Source organism: Perca fluviatilis, chromosome 7 (assembly GCF_010015445.1).
Source record: "Perca fluviatilis chromosome 7, GENO_Pfluv_1.0, whole genome shotgun sequence".
Taxonomy (NCBI): Eukaryota; Metazoa; Chordata; class Actinopteri; order Perciformes; family Percidae; genus Perca; species Perca fluviatilis.
Genome location: NC_053118.1, coordinates 1,502,094 through 1,526,259, shown reverse-complemented (window position 1 = coordinate 1,526,259; position 24,166 = coordinate 1,502,094). Strand labels below are relative to the sequence as shown.

Below are 24,166 nucleotides of genomic sequence, written 5' to 3'. Positions count from 1 at the left end.
ATACCATTCACACTCCTAATAATTCCGATTGAATGGGAGTAATTTGTCTTGCATAATTTGACACAGGCATGGCCTGAATTGGACCAAAAAATCTGCCAGCTTTTGCATGACATGATCATTGCATGTGTCGAATCTTCACAGTGTCTGAAAATGTGGTTATGAATCAAAGGATCATTCCATTTGGTTTATAAGGGGGTACTGAATGTCTGATTTTACATATAATTACTTGGTTTGTCCCAATAAATCTCGGTATATAGCCTACTTTGGTATAAATATCATCCTATTAACAATACGGTTAACAACAATTAGAAATAAGGGTACCCATGTGGCCAAAGATCAGAAGTGCCGGTACACAGTAGTGCTGAGTACTGGTCCATTTCAGGCAATGGACATGTGAAGTTTCCAATCACACTATAATGACGCTCTTTGTTTGGAATTGTTTAGCCCTGTGTAATAGGTTTGAATCCAAAATTTTGCCATTTTGTCTTGTATTGGTCGTCATTACAGTAAAGTTAACAAGTTAATGGAAACCTGCGGAGAAAGTCGTGTTCTTAACTTAGATAATAATACTCATTTGCTGCTCCATTAACAGCAACAAGAAACTGCAGCTGAAGTAGGCACACAGCATTACAGCTCCCATGTTGACATTACCTGAGTTGTGATTCTGCAATGTTGTGCACACAGCTGAGATGTACATGACAAAATGACTAAGCTGACCACAAGTCAGCTCTTAGCAGGGTCCCATTTTCCTAATGGGGCCTAGGGCACAAATGGACCTCAAAGTTTGAAAAAAAAATCAGTGAAATCAAAAATGAAGGGACATTAATGGCATCCTGTACAGCATTTCTTCAACGTTTTGCAATGACATACTTTTGTGTGAACATGACCCTCGTGGGCCCACACAGGTGATCCGTGAGAGCCTGTAACCTGGACATTGTTACAAGAATACAAAGCCTGGGGCAGTGGCAGATGTTGGCACCATGCAGCCTGTAAGCAGAAGAAAATGCTGACCCAACAGTACAAACACTGCAGCAAGAAAAAACAAACCAAGCTTTACTGGACTAAAACTCACCAGTGGGGAGCTGAAGGTGGAATGTTTCGGGACAGGGAGGAGAAAAAACGAGAACTATTATCTGCTGCTCGAATTGACATAAGGTTACAGTAGTGAGCCTGGGATCTAAGTCACAGTGTCCGTAGTCTCGCTTTGCCAGACCTTCCTCCACAGAGATGCAAAGAAAGGTCTGGCTAGTCCACACAACATTCTGGGATGGGAGAAAAACGTGCTCTGGTTTATTGGCGGCACCTGAACAATTAAAGAAATTAAACATTGTTGATATAGACTAGTGTCAGTGACAGTTAACCTCAATGAGCTCTGTAACTCTCGTTTACGATAATATTGTCATTGTTGTGTTAACCATAGTGTTAACGATGTGCAAATTGACATTATCGAGTATTTCAATTACTTAGAAAACAACACTTCAAAACACGCATTGGAACGCTACATGTTCACGAATGTCAACAAAGATGGCGGCGCGCGATTGTGCAGCGGCTACTAGCTCTCGGTGTATATTTATACAAGAATACAGGACGAAGATACAACACAGCCGTTACGAGAGCCTTCCAGGCGGATCATAACATCCCAGAGGACATAGCCTGACCGGGCCCTCCAGGTTCTTGTCGGCGCTAGCATGCCGAGCTAGCTACCGGCAGGATGAGAAAATAACTCAGACAAGAACAGAGGTGGAGGACTGCATTTTTGTGCACAATGAATGGACTACCGACCGCAGGATCGTTGCCCAGCACGGCTCACCTGACCTGGAGCCCTGTCGGTAATATACAGGCCATTTTATTTACTACGAAAACAGCACACTGCCGTCTACGTAGCCCCTGATGCTAACGTTAGCACAAGTTTGGCTCACTGCTAACCATAGTGAACAAACTGCAGCGCGATCACCTGGAGGGGATACAGGGGACTTTTACAAGGCGTCCTTAAAGTCTGTACTCCCCAGCTTTTTTCCAGCATGTAGATTGTGCTACTAGAGGGAAGAACACACTAGACAATGTATACTCTAACATCAAGAAAGCACACAGAACTGCTCCTCTCCCTCACCTGGGCCAGTCAGATCACATCCAAGTACTCCTGATCCCAGCATTAATCCCGGTCAGAAAACCTGGCCTGACCCGGCCCTATTCCAGCTCCAGGACTGCTTCCAATAAGGACATGGTTGTGTGCAATATGTTACAGAACAGAGCCCTTTGTTTATTGTTATGATTTCATCTTGCTTGTATGCTGCACAATTTACATTACAGCAGAGGTGAACAACTGAATGTGCACTCAGAGTTCAATGTTCCTACACTAGTTCAATTAGTATTAGTATAGTATTAGTATTTTATGTCTTTGAATTGTTTTTACTTGAATACTTCAATTTTAAAGAAAATAAATAAGAACTGTTTTCATTCAACATTGTGACCATTATTATCATCCGTGATTAAGTAACTCAGACTTTTAAAAACACATTTTTTTTGCGGCCATGACTGACAGTTGAAGTCACGAGGACCCACGAGATCTCGCGAATTCACGTAGAATAGAACCACAAAACCAACAACAGTTAGATTCCATCCAGAGGAGTAGAGGGGAAACGACTCTGTGCTGTGTTTTCAAGTTGTAGTGCAGGGAAATATGATCCGCCGTGAGCACGCTGTATTTTATTTTGAAAATTAACTGGATGTTTATTTTGCTTCTGTGCTCGACTTCCTGTCCCGCACTATCTGCCCTGTGCTGAATAGCTGCGGAGCTCTCCGGCGTCCGGCAACAATAGAAGCTCTGCGTATCTGCTCCGGAGGGCTGTGGACCGCCGGAGCTGGGACGCAGTCGGAACACAGCCGTTCTGCAGTCAGTGGAAATACACCCACTGACTTTAATGGAAACCTGAACCGTGGTAAAGTTGGTTTTATATTGGACGTTGGATATTCGACACATTCGAAAAATCTATTATGCAGCTTACGCTTTCAACCTATTCATGTCAAACCACTTGTGATGAACTCAGCTAACCACCCTACACATTGCACAAAGCTTCTTTTTTCAAAAAACTCATCCTTTAATTTTTTAAATATTTTTTTATGTAAAAGAATGCTTTAAATCTATTATGCAGCCTGTCCTTTTGACCTATTCAGGTCAAACCACTTGTGATGAACTCAGCTAACCACCCTATACATTGCACAAAGCTTATTTTTTTAAAAAAAACATCCTTTAATTTTCTTTATATTTTTTTATGTAAATAAATGCTTTAAGTCTATTATGCGGCCTGTCCTTTTGACCTATTCAGGTCAAACCACTTGTGATGAACTCAGCTAAGTCCCCTACACATTGCACAAAGCTTCTTTTTTAAAAAAACCCATCCTTTAATTTTTTTAAATATTTTTTAATGTAAATAAATGCCATAAATCTATTATGTGGCCTGACCTTTTGACCTATTCACGTCAAACCACTTGTGATGAACTCAAATAACCCCCCTACACATTGCACAAAGCTTCTTTTTTTAAAAAACCCATCCTTTAATTTTTTTAATATTTTTTAATGTAAATAAATGCCATAAATCTATTATGTGGCCTGACCTTTTGACCTATTCATGTCAAACCACTTGTGATGAACTCAACTAACCCCCCTACACATTGCACAAAGCTTATTTTTAAAAAAAAACCCATCCTTTAATTTGTTTTATGTAAAAAAATGCTTTAAATCTATTATGTGGCCTGACCTTTCAACCTATTCAGGTCAAACCACTTGTGATGAACTCAGCTAACCACCCTACACATTGCACAAAGCTTATTTTTTCAAAAAACCCATCCTTTAATTTTTTAAATATTTGTTTATGTAAAAGAATGCTTTAAATCTATTATGCGGCATGTCCTTTTGACCTATTCAGGTCAAACCACTTGTGATGAACTCAACTAACCCCCTCACTCACATTGCACAAAGCTTCTTTTTTCAAAAAACCATCCTTTAATTTTTTAAATATTTGTTTATGTAAAAGAATGCTTTAAATCTATTATGCGGCCTGTCCTTTTGACCTATTCAGGTCAAACCACTTGTGATGAACTCAGCTAAGCACCCTACACATTGCACAAAGCTTATTTAAAAAAAAAACCCATCCTTTATTTTTTTATATTTTTTTATGTAAAAATGTCGCTTTAAATCTATTATGCGGCTGCGTTCCTTTTGACCTATTCAGGTCAAACCGCTTGTGATGAACTCAGCTAGGTCCCTGCAGCATTGCACAAAACCTTCTTTTTTAAAAAACCCATCCTTTAATTTTTTAAATATTTTTTAATGTAAATAAATGCCATAAATCTATTATGTGGCCTGACCTTTTGACCTATTCGACGAAACCACTTGTGATGAACTCAACTGAAACCCCTGAATACAGTCAAAAGCTTATTTTAAAAAAAACCCATCCTTTAATTTTTTTATGTATAAAAAATGCTTTAAATCTATTATGGGCGGCTGACCTTTTGACCTATTCAGATCAAACCACTTGTGATGCTAACTCAGCTAACCACCTGTACACATGCACAAAGCTTCTTTTTCAAAAACCCATCCTTTAATTTTTTAATATTTGTTTATGTAAATAAATGCTTTTAACTACATTTTTGACCTATTCAGGTCAAACCACTTGATGAACTTCGCTAAGTCCCATACACATTGCACAAAGCTTCTTTTTTAAAAACCCATCCTTTTAATTTTCTTAATATTTTTTATATTATAGTTGTCAAATCTAGTAGTCGACCTGGCCTTTTGACCTATTCAGGTCAAACCACTTCTGATGAACTCGACTAACCATCCCTACACATTGCACAAAGCTTATTTTTCAAAAAACCCATCCTTTAATTTTGTTTTGTTTTGTCTTTGTGCAATGTGTAGGATGGTTAGCTGAGTTCATCACAAGTGGTTTGACGTGAATAGGTCAAAAGGTCAGGCCACATAATAGATTTATGACATTTTTTAATATTAAAAAATATTAAGAAAATTAAAGGATGGGTTTTTTGAAAAAAGAAGCTTTGTGCAATGTGTAGGGTGGTTAGCTGAGTTCATCACAAGTGGTTTGACGTGAATAGGTCAAAAGGTCAGGCCACATAATAGATTTATGACATTTTTTAATATTAAAAAATATTAAGAAAATTAAAGGATGGGTTTTTTTTTAAAATAAGCTTTGTGCAATGTGTATGGGACTTAGCTGAGTTCATCACAAGTGGTTTGACCTGAATAGGTCAAAAGGACAGGCCGCATAATAGATTTAAAGCATTTTATTACATAAAAAAATATAAAAAAAATTAAAGGATGGTTTTTTTTTTAAATAAGCTTTGTGCAATGTGTAGGGTGGTTAGCTGAGTTCATCACAAGTGGTTTGACCTGAATAGGTCAAAAGGTCAGGCCACATAACAGATTTAAAGCATTTTTTACAAAAAAAAATTAAAGGATGGGTTTTTTTTTAAAATAAGCTTTGTGCAATGTAGTGGGGGTTAGTTGAGTTCATCACAAGTGGATTGATCGGAATAGGTCAAAAGGACAGGCCGCATAATAGATTTAAAGCATTTTTTACATAAAAAAATATAAAAAAAATTAAAGGATGTTTTTTTTTTAAAAATAAGCTTTGTGCAATGTGTAGGGGACTTAGCTGAGTTCATCACAAGTGGTTTGACCTGAATAGGTCAAAAGGACAGGCCGCATAATAGATTTCTGGCATTTATTTACATTAAAAAATATTTAAAAAATTAAAGGATGTTTTTTTTGAAAAAAGAAGCTTTGTGCAATGTGTAGGGTGGTTAGCTGAGTTCATCACAAGTGGTTTGACATGAATAGGTTGAAAGGGCAAGCTGCATAATAGATTTTTCGAATGTGTCGAATATCCAACGTCCAATATAAAACCAACTTTACCACGGTGAAACCTGATGACTCCGCCACCGTTCTGCAACTGGTGGAAATTAGCAGTAACTGTTAGCATTCCCACACTCTATAAATCACGTCTAAATTCATATTTATCGTATTAGTATTTTGCAAGAGGATTTAGTTTCTTATATTTACATTCTTATGTTTTTCTAACCATTGTAATCACAATGTTAGCAAATAATGCAACATTAGGGCAGTTAGATTTGTTTCCTTGTCTCATCACATTTCAAACTTTTAAAATCCAAAGGACTTCACTGAGTGATCAAAGTTTATATCACAATTGACTTTGAACAACAGTAAGACAGCATACTGAAGATTATTACACAACTTTGTTGAATACTTGATTCTGATTGGTCAATTACGGCGTTCTATGGCCATTGCCATACAGACCGTTGCCGTGGACGGTGTTCTAATCATATGAGGACCATTTTTAAAGCTACATTGTGTAAGAATTTCTCCCATCTAGCGGTGAAATTGTATATGACAACCAACTGAATATTACTTTCTAGCCCCTCCCATTCCGATCACGTTATAACTTCTACAGTGGCCACATTATTCCAAGAAGTACGACTTCGTCCGTGAGTGTTCCTTCCAGTGTAATAATAGTTTGACGTTATTGTGGTACCATTTCATTGTTAACATCAGCTATCAGGTTCCCAAACATATACAAGCTAATGTTAGTAAAGTATTATTCTGTATTGTAAGTTATTCTGTATATTGTACGAGATTAATAGTGTACACAATGTTTACAGCGTAGGAGAGAAGCAATGGAGGTTTGTGTTTTTAATATATTTCTCTTAGCAGTATGAACAATGTCAATGAAACCAAAATGAGCTCTTAGTATCTCAATTGTTTACACGCAGCTGTTCTAGCTGGAGCTAGTCAGTGTTACAACTGCACACGACATGACCTGCCAGGGAAATCAAGACACATATGATGAGGTTTATGTTACAAGGTAGACAATCCTTTTTCATCGTCGAGGAAAAGTATGCACAACCATGCTATAGTTAGCCAAGCAACTATAAAACTTCGAATTTACACCAATAGGCAGAATTACCTTTTGAGAAGAAAGCGGGCAACTTCGGCGTCCCTTTTAAAATCCTTGCTCCTTATGAGCTCTTTCCATCTTGGAATAGCCACTCCAATATTTACTTTGGTCTTGTTGCTTTGCCTGTTGTGTTGTCGATTTTAATTCTTTTTTTAACTTCCTTGGCGACTCTGTTATCTTCTCCCCCTCCTTGGCATTCATCACGGTGCCATTGAGTGTAAAAGTGCGAAAGATGGAGGTATGTCCCTCTTTGGCTAATGTATTTTAAAGATGGAGGCGCAACATGGCGGCCGTCATTCGAGCGACTCGCTCAATGTATTCTGAATGATTCTGAATGTCAGATTCTACGTGTACGAGAATACTTTGATTAGTTGGTGGAAGTAATTACACATGAATGAGCACATATTTGTGAAGGAACAAAGTTTTTTTTTTTTTGCTAAGAATGAACTAAAAAAATTACACAATGGAGCTTTAAATCGATAAAATTGTTTTTAAATCAATATTTGTGCTCATACAGAGCTCATAGCTGTATCAGCGGATCACAAAGGGAGAAAGAGGGGGGAGGAAACAGGATCGCTAACAGCGCTAATGGCACCAGTGCAAACAAAGTATTAGTGAGCTCCGGGGTGCGATCTGTGAAAAAAGCAGAGGGGGAAGAGATGTTTTTTTGATCATGCATAACAAAACAAAACATGCAATAATTAAATCCCCCTTACAATACCATGGATATAGTGCCAGGCATGCCAAACACTTAAATATGCACTTTCAATGTTCAATGGAAAACACAGAGCTTTCAAGTCGGAGAGCGGAGTTCACTTTAGGGCTTTGACTTTTGCCCAAAAATCATATTCGAAGTTCGTTTGTATATTAATATTAATATTCGAATATATTCGAATATTTATTAATAATATTTTTACCATTAAATGCCTTCATTTAAAAAAAAAAAATTAAATCAGACCCTGGATTAAACACAAACAGTGTGCTTTCGACAGGAAGTTCGGAGCTTTCACCGTAGCCTACGTAAGCGGTCTGATGTTTATACTCGTGTGCGTCGAGCCAGTGTGTGTGTGTGTGTGTGTGTGTGTGTGCGTGTGTGGGCGGTGTTGCCAACTTAGCGAGAGACAGCGGAACGCGACGGGAGAAAGACGCCGCTGAGCTGGCCTGGCCCTGGGCCAGCCTGCCTTCTTTGAGAATTAGGGGGGAATGCACCCACACCGGCGCCCGGCCGAGACGCGGTAGGCCCTGACGTGTAGTTACATTTGATTTGAAATGCGTGAAAAAACAACGTTTACAAGCAAATGCATTTACAAAAAATAATGCCCATAACAGGTTCGAATATTAAGGGCTGGCTAATATTCGTTCGAATATCATTATTTTTTTTTATATTCGAATTATATTCGAATAACGAAGTTCGGAGTCAAAGCCCTAGTTCACTTCGCGGCGAAAACTAAATACTTTCACCCAGGAAACACTCGTTTGTTCCTCGGGAGCGTCTTTATCCAAACCACGATGTTTTTCCTAAACTTAACTAGTCGTTTTGGTGCCTAAACGTAAGTGTTATCACCGCATGACGCTCACTTTTTCTGGCCAAACTCCACTACCAAGACCTCTAAAAGGACCATCATCTGGCGCTGCCTGTACCCGGCTCACAGTCACCTATTGGCAGCCAAACAACCGCTGGTAGCTGGTAGCCGGCGTCCCGGAGCTCTGTAGCGGTAAATTCAACCACCTGATAATGTAGAGCAACATACATATCGAAAGGGCACTCTTGTTCTTTTCGTCTGGATCTTGAACCTGTTTTGTTTTGAACTCTATCTTGAAATTACTTGGACTTGACTTAAAGTGGTCTTGACAGCTCTGCATAGAACTCCGGTGATACAAGGCATACATCCATAGTCATTAAGGTTTGAGGATTGGGGTTCCCCAAAGCAACGCTGCTTTAAATCTTATTGACATGCACAACTACCCTGGAAATCCAGAGTTCTCGCGAGAGCACAATTTGAATTTGCTCAGCGAGTCACTCTGGCACTGAGTAATGATGCTCATTAACTATGCCCTTGTAGCCGAGCTGCACCAATCACATCGCTGTATCTGATATAGGCGGGCCAGAGGCGAGCTAAACAGATGACGACAGTGTAATCTACCAGTTATCTCCGCTGGTAGCTAAGCGTATGGGTACACATCACCCCGTGTATTGTTGTGATCGGTCGTAGTGTTATCCAATTGCGTGCAGTGAGATTTTCAAATGCATGCTTGGTGCCGCCCCTCGCGGTGGGCCATTTTTATTACTCAGTGCCAGACCCTTAATCTTTCGGATTTCGGTCTGGGTTTCCAGGCTAATGCACAACAGCAAATAAGTTTTGTGAGTTTAGCCTGCGTTTAAGAAGTTCTCCATAAATAAGTTTGTATTTGATTGAATTCTGCTATAAAAAAGACATGAATGAACTGCAAACATGAACATTGCTGTACTGTTCACACACACACACACACACACACACACACACACACACAGAGTCATTCTGTAAAACCATCTCCGTTTCCATCTTTCTTTCTAAGACACAGGGATTTTGTTCCTTCCTTTTCATTTGATCTCTGACACACGCAAACAAACACATTCTGCATTCTGCTGTATGGCCTTGTAGCTCTGTGGAACAGAGCTAGAAGAAGGGCTTCTGCTCCACTGATGAGACCGTAATTAGTACCAACTCCTAAGGGAGTGGAGATAGACTTCACACAGCTTAAATCTCTCTCTCTGTGTCTCGGTGTCTGTCCAACCTCTCGCCCTCCACAGCCATTAACAGCAGTTCTCACTCATTCTCCAACCTTATTGTGTGCCAGCCACAAACTGATTCCTCAAAATAGTCATTAGCACAATCTGGCATATCCAGCTAACTTTGTCTGCCTTTCTTCAGCTTTGTGAAAACTTCCATTACATACAGTTCTGTAAGGAAAACCTTACCTTAAAACCTAAGGTAGAAAAATCAATAAAGAAAAGAATTGCAGTTGCATTAAGGGCTTTAATTTAGTTTTGGTGAATATATTTGTAGAATAAGGGCCAGTGAGTGTGTTTCTTTTAGACTAAATAGACTTTGTGGAACACTTCTGTGAAGCAGAACATAATTTCTTCTGGTGTTTATTCACAGCTCAGCCTACTCTGTTTGCCTTGTCCTCCGGACTGTTTGGGTTTGTTCGATATTGAAAACACACACACACACACACACACACACACACACACAGTGATGGACAGCATTTCCATAGAGATTATGCATTTTCATTAGCCAGTTAGACACTATGTCATGTGTGCTGCTTTGGTCCATCAGGGGATGGGCACTTGGGTGAAATGGCCAGAAAGATTCTGTTCGCTTCAGCAGTTTTGCTGGAATGATTGAAAGTGTGTGCGAGGGAGCAGAGTGCTGGGAATCTTGTATTGCTGTTTCAGGACTTTTTTCAGACTACAGATACTAGATAGTGTTTCAGCAGCCATTTTACCTTTTTTTTTGTACTCAAGTTTTTACTATAGCTTAGTGTATCTGTGCATTCTGTGTGTGTATACAAGTGAGTATGAGAACATATGTAAGTGGAGAGACCTGCTGCTGAGTGTTTGGGGATTACCTGTTCAGATTAGCCCAGTGAACGCATTTATAAACCCAAACCCAGGATCTTGTTATCCTTTTTAATAGGCTTTGAGGACTTGTCGTAGGCAGATTTGATTTGACCTAGCTCAGCCAGCCTTTACCTTTTCATACTCTTTACATAAGCAGTCTACTTTTAAAACCTTTTCATGCGAAAGATGGTGAATTAGGAATGTCGTCATTAGCGGACGTTTTAATTTAGAAATGCTGTTAACGCTACAATTTGAATCCATTGTATGAAGTTAAGCATTGGTAATTCCATTAATTAATAATACTAATTTACACATGTAAATGTGAATAGTGAACATGTGAATAGTTGCTACTGCAGAAAAAAAAGAGATTTAATTTGGGCGCCTGGGTGGCGCACCTGGTAGAGCAGGTGCACATATATAGAGTTATACTCCTTGACGCAGCGGCCGCAGGTTCGACTCCGCCCTGCGGCCCTTTGCTGCATGTCATTCCCCTTCTTTCTCCCCTTTCATGTCTTCAGCTATCCTGTATAAAAAATAATCTTAAAAAAAGAAAAGAAAATGGGATTTGATTGTTGGATTCACATAGGGTACAGATTTGATCATTGGCAAATTATCAAATATGTTTTATCAATACTAATAAAGTTATTAATATGGTTATTAATAACTTTATCAAATCGACAAACAATCAAAACGGGGCACCACCCTGCTTGTCAGGGACCAATAATCAAACTGTGGAACAGTCTCATTTCTGTAAAAATCCTTTAAAAGGAATTAAAGGAAGGGGTGATTTCGAGCGCGACCCGTTCGACCAGCAGTTATCACAACAAATACACAAATAATCACCAGCAACTGCTAATTAAGTATAATCAAATTTATTAACGTCACAATTATCAGTAGCCAATCAATAATCCTTCAATAATAAAACGTATATACATTTTACAATATCACAACCAAACAAAGCAAAAACAAAAGCAGCATGTCTTGTGGACACGTCTGTCTGTGTGTGTGTGTGTGTGTGTGTGTGTGTGCGTGCGTGCGTGTGCGTGTGTGAGAGAGAGTGAGTGAAAGGGGAGGGGCGGTGTCGAAATGTAGTTCTAATACAAAAACAACTCCAAAAATGGCTACTCCTGTGAGCTGCACAAAACCATTTAGCCTCAAGAGGGCGGTAGTGGTGCTGCGTGCACGGGGAGGGGCTGAAGAAGCCGAGGGGGGGTTGCTAGGCAACGCGCACGCTTAGCCTAGTATGCTAGGTCATGTGTTAGCTCTGTACAAGGTGATGCCGACTCCACGTGTGAAGCTAGCACCGTTAGCTCGGGAGCTACAAGCTAGCTTGTGTCCATGTAGGTGTGTGTGTGTGTGTGTGTGTGTGTGTGTGTGTGTGTGTGTGTGTGTGTGTGTATAATTAGTAAAAGGAGACAGGGTAAAGAAGGGAAAACACTTTGATCTTAGTTATCGATAATGACCCAGTCCCCCTCAGCCACTCAGGTCTGGGCTAACGTGTAGTTAGGACAGACTCTGAGACTTTTGTTTTGCTGAGGAGAACGTCACTATAACCACTCCAGTGGCTAACAGCTGATCGCGATTTTCTCGCCGACAGTAATTAAAACTCCGTGAAAGGAGTGGTTAAGCAGGTAGCAATTAGGCTACAGTTTTACCCAGCTATTCAACACAACATAATCAACCGTATCGTGATCACTGATACATTCACAGAACAGATTAATAATCACATATGGACCAGTACATGATTAAATCAGATCACATTAATGGCAACAAGTGGTAGCGAACCCTTTGCTCATTAATAAACACACTACTTATCTCTGCCCAGACGTAAGCCTTCTTACGGGTGTGTTCAGTCCGTTTATTCCTGTCCATAGATTTCCACAGAAATTAAACAGAGCGGGTCCCTGGCGCTCGTCAGCGGCCACGGAGAAACTTCCCTCCAAAAAGGCAGCAAGGGGGCAAGTTTAGTCGACTTTGAGAAGAAAAACGTTGTTTCCTTCTCACTGCAGATATGAAAACACTGGTGCGTTTTCAAGGATCCACCGAAATAAAATCCACTTTCTCCAGAAAATGGAAGTTCAGCACAAGCGCTTGCGCGCCTCCTGTTAGCAACGTGAGTTGCAAGTGAAGACAACAGGATTTTGGGTGATCAGGCTTATTTATAGGTCAAGACTGCATGCTGTGTTTATGGTCCCGCCAAACCAATAGGAAGACTCAAAACTCTTGATAGGGTGAAGACTACAATCTTGTAGTCCTTTGACTTCCTGCCAGTTGTGAGGCGTTTCCCTTCTGGCTGGCACTTTCGCATAGAGGTGTGAATTAACCAGGCTTTGGGGTTTACATACAGGCCAAGATTCCTTTGTCTTGGCCACATGTTCCTTTGTCTCTGAGCACATGTGTGTCTTGTATCCAGAGGTCAGTTTAATCTGAGGCCTTTTGGTTAAAATCAGATTTAACACCACTGATGGTTCCAACATGATTATATGAATTTTTGAAGGGGAACCCTAACCCTAGTAAGAAAGAAGTTACCAGACCTCTGTAGGCCGCTCCTCGTGTCTACTTCACGCAAACATTTTTAAGCTATATTACCTGCTTCTAGCATAAATCATTCATATCTTTTGGTGCGTTCCATTTGAACTCGAAAGTCATAATTTACGAGTTCCCAGTCGGAAATTTTAAGGGAAACGCCCAGTGTAGTCGGATTTCTGACTCAGAAAGTCAGAGAACCTCACAGTACGCCGAGCAAAGCCTCAAAATCCAACATGTCTGCTCTGTGCATCAACAGTAGAGAAAGCTGTAGTACAATACAGTTAAATAGCACCTCTGTCTTATTTGTGTCTCATTAAACCAGTCGTACACACAGTACTGTCCAACTTCTAGCTGTGGACATGTTGCTATGCTGTTTGTATACACAAAAAAACAGTGTAATGTGTTATCAACTGGTATTGCTAACAATGGCTAACCTGGCTAGCGCACACCACCACTCTGAAATAACGTTTTTTTTTCCGACTTGTTGTACTGGAACGTGGTCAACTTGGGAGTATTATAATTCCGAATGCAGCATTTAACCAAACTCTTGGTTGTCCGGTTACATTGTGGGTAATGTAGATGCCAGGTTTTGAGAAAGAAGAAGAACGCATGGAATAAAAAAAGATGATATATCTGGTTCTGCTGGATCTATTTTGATCTTTTTTTAACTGTCCAACTTAGGTTCAGGTTGTTCTAGCAGTGCAATGCTCAATCGGTTGAGTACTCCAAAAGTATTGAGTTCCAAAGTTTAGGAACTGTAATGTTACGATTAGATATTTGCTTTGGCAGATTCAGACACTGGCCCACTGGATTTGGAGCACAAAGTTTTTTTATTTGGCCTAAGCTGAACTTGGTACTTGCACTTGGATAGTGAAATGGCGGGGTGGCTATCCTGGTGGAAGCAGATGGCGTCTGGTGGTGGGGAACTGGTGCTGGCTGGTGTGGTGAGTATTCGCAACAGATCAAAACACTGGAGTTTAAGGGCCTGGAGAGTTACCACATATGAGTGAGAGCCTGGTTTCTTATACTTAGCTTGATGGTTGATGGGAATCAGGTGTGCCAGGTAGTGATTGCTGAGCCACGCCCCTGCTCAGAAGCGCACACACACACACACACACACACACACACACACACACACACACACACACACACACACACACACACACACACAGGAGGAGCGAGCTGTGACACATTATTTCGAAGGCACAATCTCAACTAGGGACATATGGCTGCAGTAGATCTCTAATGTCGATGGGTGTTTGCTAAGACAGGTGAAAAGAGTGTTACAGTAGTCTAGACAGGATCAAATGAAAGCATACATATTCATATGAAACATTTTCACCATGGCAGACTGCTATACGTTTGCTCCAACTTTTGTTCTTCCGGTTTACTGAGATTTCGTCTCCTCCAAGGTCTTAACTCGTGCTGTCCTCCTCCAATAATGCCCTGCTTCATCCCTTTTTACTGTAGAGAGACTCTGCACTGAGCGAGAAGAGCAGTGCTAACAAATTCACCCTCAACAAGGGTGTGATTAGCCTATCGATTCTTTCTTCCAACTTCCTTGAAAAATTGTCTCACACGATTACATTTCTGTGACACAGCACAATTACATCAACAACCTCAGACGCGAATAAGCTTTGATTGGCCTGCATTTGAACGCAACATTTCCCACTGTGTATATGTATTCATAATGGCATTGGCAAATATAATAGTTTTCAATCTTGCAAAAATAACATGAATGTGGTTTTATTGTCCCCCTACAGACTGAAGCAGAAGTCACAGTCGGTGGATATTGCCAGTCAAGGTTTCTCCCCGACTCTGGTGCCAGCCTCACCCCTCAACAAGGCTGCACCACCTGTTGCCACGACAACGACCACCCTCGCCGTGCAGGAGTACAACACTACCAACTCCCAGCGCCGCAGCCCCCGGTGCGGGGAGCTGAAGCGAGGCTACACCATAGGTAAATGACCCCGAGACGGAGGGTATTGTTCTTTATTAATGCATACAATTATCCCAAACATCAATTTCCCAGCTAGTCAAGGAATTCAAACCAACAACCTTCAGTTACATTTCTCCAAACTCTAGGCTAACTAATAATGCAATGAAACGTCATGTAAAAGCGTCCATGAACTCATGTTGTAAACATGTTTTTTTTTGTTGTTACCTAAAATACATTATTACAGGGTAACTTTGTTTTCAACCTGGATCCTGGTTTCTTATGTTTTTGTGTTGAAGTGACTGATGAGAAAACTTAAATCTTTGAAATTGGTCCAGTATTAACCAAGATCTCTGCAGTCGGCAGCCGCGAAAAAGGCTACAATGTAGTGTTAATCCCATGGCAATTGTCCACCTCCAATTTACGTCCACTTAAAGTGCTCGTTTTACCACCGACAGGCTCAGATGATTAGTGTCTGACAACATAATGGAAAGTATCCTTACAGAGGTTGACCTTTCTGTCAAAGAGTAAGATCCTTTTTGTTTAACATGAAACATCCCTGGAATCGCTATCGCCAAACCCACCTGCACATTTGCCCTATGTGATTGCTGGTTAGAGCGGTTTCGCTCAATACTGGTCCAATTCCAAAGATTTTGATCACATTAGTCACTTAGACACCAATGCTTGGGAAAAAGGGTCCAGGTTGAAAAAGAAATGACTCATTAAAGTGGCTTTATGTAACTTTCAGTTTGTGTTGATTACAGCGGCCCCTTTGGACAAAAGCTGTAGTGTTTTTACCACACCTGCTGTCTTTACGGTGCTTTATTGCCCACAACGATGGGTCATATAGTCCCATCGTTGCATTTCAAGTGTTGCATACGGTAACTTAACCTACTTTGGATGTCTCGTGAGCTAAACCGGGTATCACTATCACTGTGTCACCAGCCAAAGCATTAGGAGATTGTTGTAGCAACCAACATAATAATAACTTATATTAATTTAGCGTATTTCATGAAACCCAAGGACGCTTTACACAAGTACAAGGCGACAAGGGAAAAGAACATAGTAGGCCAACACTGAGACAGACTAAAAGGAATAACACGTCCACGCTAAATGGAAGGGGGACCTAATTTAATGTCAGCTACTGACGTACAACCACATCGCGCATTCTAAAGTTATTTTATGAATCAAATAGACATATTTCATACCTGAGGGACAATTCTGGGACGTTTTTGAATCATTTTCAATCCCGTACTTGTCTCCATCTGTTGACAGCCCGACCGAGTGTGACTCGGGTTTTACCCGTGGTCTTTTAGTTGTTCTTCGTTAAATTTCTTTTTTTCCTGTGATGGTCCTGCCCCAGTGTCAGCCATAACTACAGCAGATAACTTCTAAAATACAATTAGGCCTATATAAAGAAATCTCCTGCTTCCTTTTACCTGGCTCAAAAGGCCGGATACTAACACAGGCTTCTCCGGTGTAACAAAGAAATCTGTGACCCCTCAGAATGTGTTACTGTAGCGCCGTCTACCTGCCGTAAATCATTCTGTGACTGCGTGGGAAAAATCTGACCCAGGCAGAGGCCTTACTAAAAACTATATAAAAATGGCGTTCTTTTCAGTCTTGTTTGCTGTTACAGGTAATTTAAGACTATTGTATGAAAAATGACAGAGCTTCAGAAACATTAAAATGTTACATACAGTCACTTTAAATAAATGTAACCTTTTCATCATCATTTCAGCCCTGCTACATTCTCAGTGTATTTATTAATACATTTAGTTAGATTTTGATGTCCAATTATCATATTATCCAACACTTATTACATTATCAATGACTACTGAGCTTCTGGGGAAGGGCTTGTTATTGTTCTGCGTGTGTATGTGGGTGTGGAGATATTTGAAGTTCATGCACTCTCTGAACTGTTGACCCGAACTTCTTAATCTAGCAAACTTCACCGTGTCACTTCCACAGTGGGCTCTCCCCGTTTCTCACCTTCTAATTCATTTCCTGCCAACAAATTATAATTACGTGACTGTGAGATTTATTCCTGTAACGAAGCCTTTTTTGTGTGTGGGTGTGGTGGGGGGGGTGCAACTGTCTGCGGCCGGTCTATTTCTGTGTTGGAGGGTAGGTTGCTACTGTGAGAGTGATTACACTTCAGGGATCTGACTCTTCACAGATGGTGAAAGGAAGGTTGAGCTAAACTAATTCCAAACTCATAAGTGCGTCTCTTTTTGCTTCATTGACGTGATTCAGTTTGCAAGCTGCTCGGGTCAGGTTAGAAAAGGTACACAAACAGGACTCTGCTGAACCACTGAAGGTAATCTGCGAGATCTTTATTTTGACTGATTCCTTTTATATTTGTGGCGACATCTTTGGGGCTTGTCTTGTCGTCATCCCCACACACACATCATCTCGATATAACACATTCCACAGACAACTTTTATTTATTTATATATATATTTATTATATATATATATATATACACACATATATAAATATATATGAATATAAAATATATTTATTATATTTATTTATTATAATATATATTATTAGTGTATGTGTGTGTGTGTGTGTGTATATATATATGTAATGTGAGGTAGTATATATGTGTATATATATATATGTATATGTATTATAGTATGTGTGTATATATGTATGTGGCAGTGGTATATGTGTGGATGATGACAAATGTAAAAACAGCTAAACAAAGGGAGGGTCGGCGATGAGAAAGAATTTGAGGTTGTGAAACACAGTATGAACGAAACCCATAATAGAAGGCAAGAAAGCCAAAAAAAAGTCATTAGGAAAGTCAAAATATAGTTCAAAGTCACACAATGTCCCATGATAAATACCTTGGACAACAGAGGGAGTGTTGACATTTAATACGTCCTTGTCTGGCACTTATTAACACCTGCCAGGGGGGAGAACATTGACTGTTTGCCTATTAGTTAGCTCGCTCTGTAGTGCTGTAAGGAGAGACGATGCGTGGTCATGTTTTCCATGTTTACTGCTACTGTATCTGGATGCTATCAGCTTAATTTAGTTCATTTAGTCCGTCTAAAGATGATACATTGTTGCCTTTGGGTTTGTGTTCACTGACGTCTTACAAACGAACCAAGAGGTGTAAGCAATACGTGGTCATTCATTGGAAAAGACTGTCCAATGTCCACTGATGTCATCCTACATCATTAGCACTGTATGTGCCCACATGGGGAAATCAAATTCTGGCAGCACTTTTCCTTTAATGTGTCTGTTTATGTTATCTAATGTCCCAGAGACCTCATGAAGAAATAATTGATTATTAGCATTATTAGATGAGACTGCAGCTGGACCTAATATGTCATAAATAATAATGTAAGTAGGACAAAAGAAGGCCGGTAGTTAGTGTTTCAGTAATTCCCTTTTTTTTTTTTTAACTAGGAATGCCAAATCACATGGATTAGGACACAGACACTTCTGTTTTAGCTGCTATTACCTGTGATGCACATGCTGAAGTGCATACATGTTACCATGGTTACCAAATGTTGCATAATTATACTGATTGCTTATGCAGATTGCTTCCTTAACACTTTTCCAGTCAGCGGATGGGTTTAATGGTAGATTAACTTTTGAAATCATGCTGAAATTACATATTAAAAAAATCCAGTTTGTTTTGCTTTTTTTGCCACCATGAACAAGTCCCATTGGAACTAGAGTAGTCCCACCTTTTTGGGCGGTCTCAGGGGCCATCCACATGGAGACGCTTTTTGGTGCATACGCACATGTTTTGGATCGTTTTGGCCGATCGTCCAAACGAATCCTGTCAACGCACTGCCTGAAGACGCACTTTTTTGAAACCTGGTCCTAGGGTGAAAAAAATAAAAAAACGGCACCCTCGCGGCAAAGCCGCATACTTGGGTATCCATGATGTCATCGCCACACCCCTCGACCTCTAGCCTTCGACCTCTTACCCCGCGACAACGTCTCATAACACCACCACCACCTACATAAACATGCATCCGTCCTAATCATGGATGTATTAAGAGAACGGGTCCTAATGCCCACAACCACACGGCACTGTAGCATCGAAGGCAGCATATAGCTAGCTAGCTTGTGTTTGGTTTCTTCTTCTACTGTCTGTTTGTATACAGCGTGCAAGCTTTATGCGCCTCTTCTTCTCTATTTTTGGTTAATTTCTGTAGCATAAAACAGCGCCACCTATAGGCCTGGCATATGAAGTAGCGTGTTGAGTCATTTACAAATGGATCCGTTTGGACGCTAATATTCTTGGAACGATGCCAGGGAAGGCATTTGAACCTCCAACCAAATCAAAGGACAAATGCACCAGAGCTCGAACTGCGCAAGTTGGATGGGAACCAACCCTGTCTTCTAAAAAATGATGTTCCCATACATGAAAACTGCATTGTTATTTACATTTTCGAGGGAAACGTATTTTCCAGTGACCGCCACGCATTGTGAAATTATCGCTGTTTTGAACGTGGTTAATGTTTTGAATTTAAACTAGTGCTGTCAAACAATTAAAATATTTAATCGCGATTAATCGCATTAAAGGTCCCATGGCATGAAAATTTCACTTTATGAGGTTTTTTAACATTAATAAGCGTTCCCCCAGCCTCCCCCAGTGGCTAGAAATGGTGATAGGTGTAAACCGAGCCCTGGGTATCCTGCTCTTCCTTTGAGAAAATGAAAGCTCAGATGGGCCAATCTGGAATCTTCTCCTTATGAGGTCATGAGGAGCAAGAGAGAGAGAGACATCATGGCTTTCAAACGAGCAAAGTGGCAGTTGGTCAAGGCCACACCCCCACCCTCCACCTTGCCCCCCCTCTCTCCTCCTCAATAGCTACAGACACAGAAATGGTATGTCCTAAGGAAAGCTCATTGTGGGACTGGCTCTAGTGGCTGTAATTCTGCACCAAGGCTGAATTTCGGGAAAGAGACTTCAGATACAGTATTAGGGGACCACTAAGGTCTATATAAAAGAGACTTCAGATACAGTATTAGGGGACCACTAAGGTCTATATAAAAGAGACTTCAGATACAGTATTAGGGGACCACTAAGGTCTATATAAAAGAGACTTCAGATACAGTATTAGGGGACCACTAAGGTCTATATAAAAGAGACTTCAGATACAGTATTAGGGGACCACTAAGGTCTATATAAAAGCATCCAAAGAGCACCATGTCATGGGACCTTTAATGTCATAGTTAACTCGCCATTAATCGCAATTTTGCAACAGCATGTGAAAAAAAACTACAAAGTTTGCTAGGCCAAAAAGAACGTTAATCTCGCGATTAAAAAAATTGATGCCGTTAAAATGGGTTTGCGTTAACGCCGTTAATAACGCGTTAAACTGACAGGACTAATTTAAACAAAACTACTTGGTTACGTCGTTTAGGCAACAAACCCAATGGGTTAGGTTTTCAAAAAGATGATAGTTTGGCTTGAATTAAGTATGTTTGTTACGTAATTTTGTAATTTTGTACTTGAGTACATAAGGTAGGTTAAGTACGTTACGTACGTTTCACACGGGACACAGCGGTCTCCTGGGTAAAACTCCCATATTTTTTTCACCCATCCATCAACCCTGACCTCCTCCCCACACGAACACGGACCTTTGCGGCCTTTTGCGCACTTTCATTAGAAACATATTTGTAATGTCAAAGACAAACATAATCCTGGACATAATACTTTTCACCCGAAACCTAATTAAGAAAGCAGCTTTGTTGAATGTGAATGTCATTTTTAGTAAATAACACAAATAAACTGACTCAGAAATACAGTTTGACTTTGTATTGAATATGAGCTGAAATACAGAAAATGGTCATGGCTTCAGCACACTCTACCACCCCCAACTAGAGGTCGATCGATATGGGTTTTCTCAGGCCGATCTTTTGAAATCAGGGTCGGCCGATGGCCGATATATGCTGCCGATTATTTTTGGCCGATATTTGCTTGTTTTTAACCTCTATTTGAAAGATAAAATTTAACACTAATAAGTACTTAAGATAAAAACAAAATTTCTCAACAAAAACATTTATTGAACACTTGAACACCAATCTGCACTTGTATACTTACATTAAACATGTATAATGTAAAAACATATATTGTATAAATAAACAAAACGGGTAAGAAGAAAGAAAATAAATTTAACTTTGTCAAATAAACTTTTCAATTAAAAGATAAAGTTTAGTGCATTTAGCAGCATTTATCGAACAGCTGAGAACAATAAAATAAATTGACCATTTTAACAATAGTAGTGCTGACACACAGTAGCAACCAGCAGCATTTCTTTGTTTTGGTGTTGGCTGGGTGAAGCGCTGCCATAAGGGGGTGGTTTTCTTGACTAATTTCATGACTAAAAAAGGGGGAAAATACAAGGTTAAGTTAGTATTTTTGTATAGTATCTTCTTCAAGTCATTTTGTAGATAGGTATAGATATAAAATCTAACATTTGTTTTATAAATCAGCTAATAATTCAGTGCATTGTAAGTGATACAAGGCTAAAAAGTTTCTATCATCTTCCCAAAAACTGTCCTGAAACATATTTTTGGTTGGTCTTGTTTGTTGACAGACAAAGCCAAATGGACAAAACCTAATTAAGGGGGGAAAACAACTTTAGGCCATATGGTCAAAATTAAATGATTTAATAATAATGTTATAACTATAACTTATAACAATAACGTATTTCACTAGTAAATTGCTGTTGAACGACAAAAACAACCACCATGGCAAAAGGGTATTTTACAACAACTTTGAATGCACCGCGACGCGCCGTCTGTGTTGTTCTTCAGACAAGTAGCTAAACAACGGCAGCAGCACACTGCTTAACATCCTGCTGTTGGATCCTATACAGTGAAATAAATCACACTTTACACCGTTTAGCTGTCAGCATTTTAATCGTGTTTAATCCATCTGCTAGCTAACGCTAGGCTAACGTTAGCTGCTGACGAGTGTAATGTTAACTAGCGTCACATGCTGCGATGTTTCTGTTATTCTAACATTCGTTTTCGGAGCATCAGAGAGCAACGCAGGCATATTAGTGGTGCCGAAATGAGGTACAGAAATCCGCGTTGCTATTCGGTCCGGTAGATACGGGTCGTTAAGGCACAGGTGCCATATTAGCACCGGGTCTACTCTGTACCAACCCTAGCAACGACGCTAGCAAAGCAAAGCCAGTCCTTCACTAGCCTGTGGTGCAGTGGTCTCTTTTACTACAACTTTCTACTACAACTTCTTTCTCTGCATTGAGTTGACAACCCTCTCAAATATAGACACAAACAAAACAAATAATAAAAGTCTCAGATCCACTGTCTGTGATTGCAAAATTCTAGCTTAATTATTGTGATATGACAGCATGACATGACAGCTATCAATATCCAAAGTAGCCGAACGTCATGTCGCCTGTTAATGTTTTTTCTCGAAGTTGGCAGTAACATGTCATACGTTTTTCATTAAATATATACGACTTATAAGAATTCAATCCTTACCGTTTTCTCCGAGGAACAGCTCCTTCCTTAGGCGCTGGATGAGGTCTGCTCACTCTGCTGGTAACTGACTCTAGGGGCAGCGTGCGTCGAACACGTGTTCCACAACAACAACAACACCAGGCTGCCCGCAGATGCGCCTGCCTATTAATCGGCTTGATATTGGCCGATGCCGATTATGTAAAAAAAAAAAAAAAAAAAAACGAAAAATCGGTCGACCTCTACCCCCAACCAAAGCCGAAAAAGTGGCATCTAGATGGATAGTTGTCACACACAGCGTGTCAGGTGAGTTAATGCTGATCCATCAGCTTATTTTCCATTTGACACTCTTTCAGCTCTCAGAGTTCTTGGTCAATTTGAATTTGACTGCACGTCCTTGAGCATACAGCCTGCGATTAGTTATGTAAATGAGTGCAGCAGCTTAAAACTTTGCAACAGTGTCCGGGTTGCAGGAGGATCATGTCACATGAGGTCACAGCTCACCGTTTGCATTACTGAGGGGGAAGAAGAGAGTTGAGAGTGGGCAGAGGTGTGTCAGCTGGTGTCACACTCTGCTAAGCTTTCTACAGAGTTATCATGCTTCGACTCTGCTCCTCGGGCCATTGACAGAGAGAACGGATTGATCTGCGGTCGTCCACTTTAGTTCAGCAGATGATAATCAATAAAGGAAATTGTGGGATAAAAGCTCGGCAGGACAGGCTGAGGGACTGTTGGTATTTCAGCCTGCTCTTATCATCCATTATCCATTCAGTGGCAACTCTGGGTTCTTTTTAAAAGCACAGGGTCGGAAGTCACAGTCACTCAGCAATTAAATGAAACGCGACTGTGACTTATTGAGCTTTTACGGCTTTTAACTACAAAGTAACAAATTGTACAAGCGCTACAGCTTGAGTTGCAGCAGTTAATCATTTGCTCTGGCTAGCGTTGGCCTAGATAAACCATATTCAGATAAAGGCCTGAGTTTTCCCCCGTATGACTACAGAAATATTGCATCTGTCAGTCATTTACGCTGCTGTATCACGTAATGAGACAATGATTAGCGACTGTCCCGTCTCTCTCTAGTTCCTATCTAGATGGGATCCAGTAAGCGGAGCCCTGTGGCATTTTTTAGATAGTCAAACCCAGGCCGGGTTGCTCCTTCAGAGCTACTCATGCTCATTTATTCTAATGGGATAGTAATAATGTGGCAGGCAGCTTGCTGTGCTGTCTGGCAGACTTCAGACAGACCTGTCGTTAGAGGCACACGGCAAATTCACCACCGGCATTTTAATAACCCGACCAATGAGCCCCCTACCAGGACGACCCCAAACCGCCTCTGAGAAAAAGCAGTGATTGGTATGTTGATGGTGTAGTTGCATTAGACGTGCCACGCTTCTGTCATTGCAGCGTCCTTTAACTCAAAATGAAGAGGAGCAGCATCTAAAGCTACATCTACACTACTACTAGGGGTGTAAATCACAAGTTTTATCTCAATACAATATTGATTCTTTGGACAACAATATGATATTTGCTGATATCCTTGATGCGATGCAATTTCGCTTCGATTCAGGGGCCTGCGATTGATGTGATATATCATATGGCCATTTAACACAATTCTATTTATAGCAACTCAAA

General features: G+C 40.3%; 1 protein-coding gene across 4 annotated transcripts in view; it reads left to right on the top strand.

The window, feature by feature from the left end:
* The window catches only part of oxr1a (oxidation resistance 1a), a 274,368-nt gene that overhangs the window by 124,380 nt on the left and 125,822 nt on the right, over nucleotides 1–24,166 (top strand). For 2 of the 4 annotated variants that reach the window (XM_039805880.1, XM_039805879.1), the window contains one exon: nucleotides 14,892–15,088. In XM_039805880.1, the coding sequence (XP_039661814.1) occupies nucleotides 14,892–15,088 (197 nt within the window). Of the gene's footprint in view, nucleotides 1–14,847; nucleotides 15,089–24,166 lie in introns of those variants that run through there. The other 2 variants (XM_039805885.1, XM_039805877.1) reach the window with 1 other exon arrangement.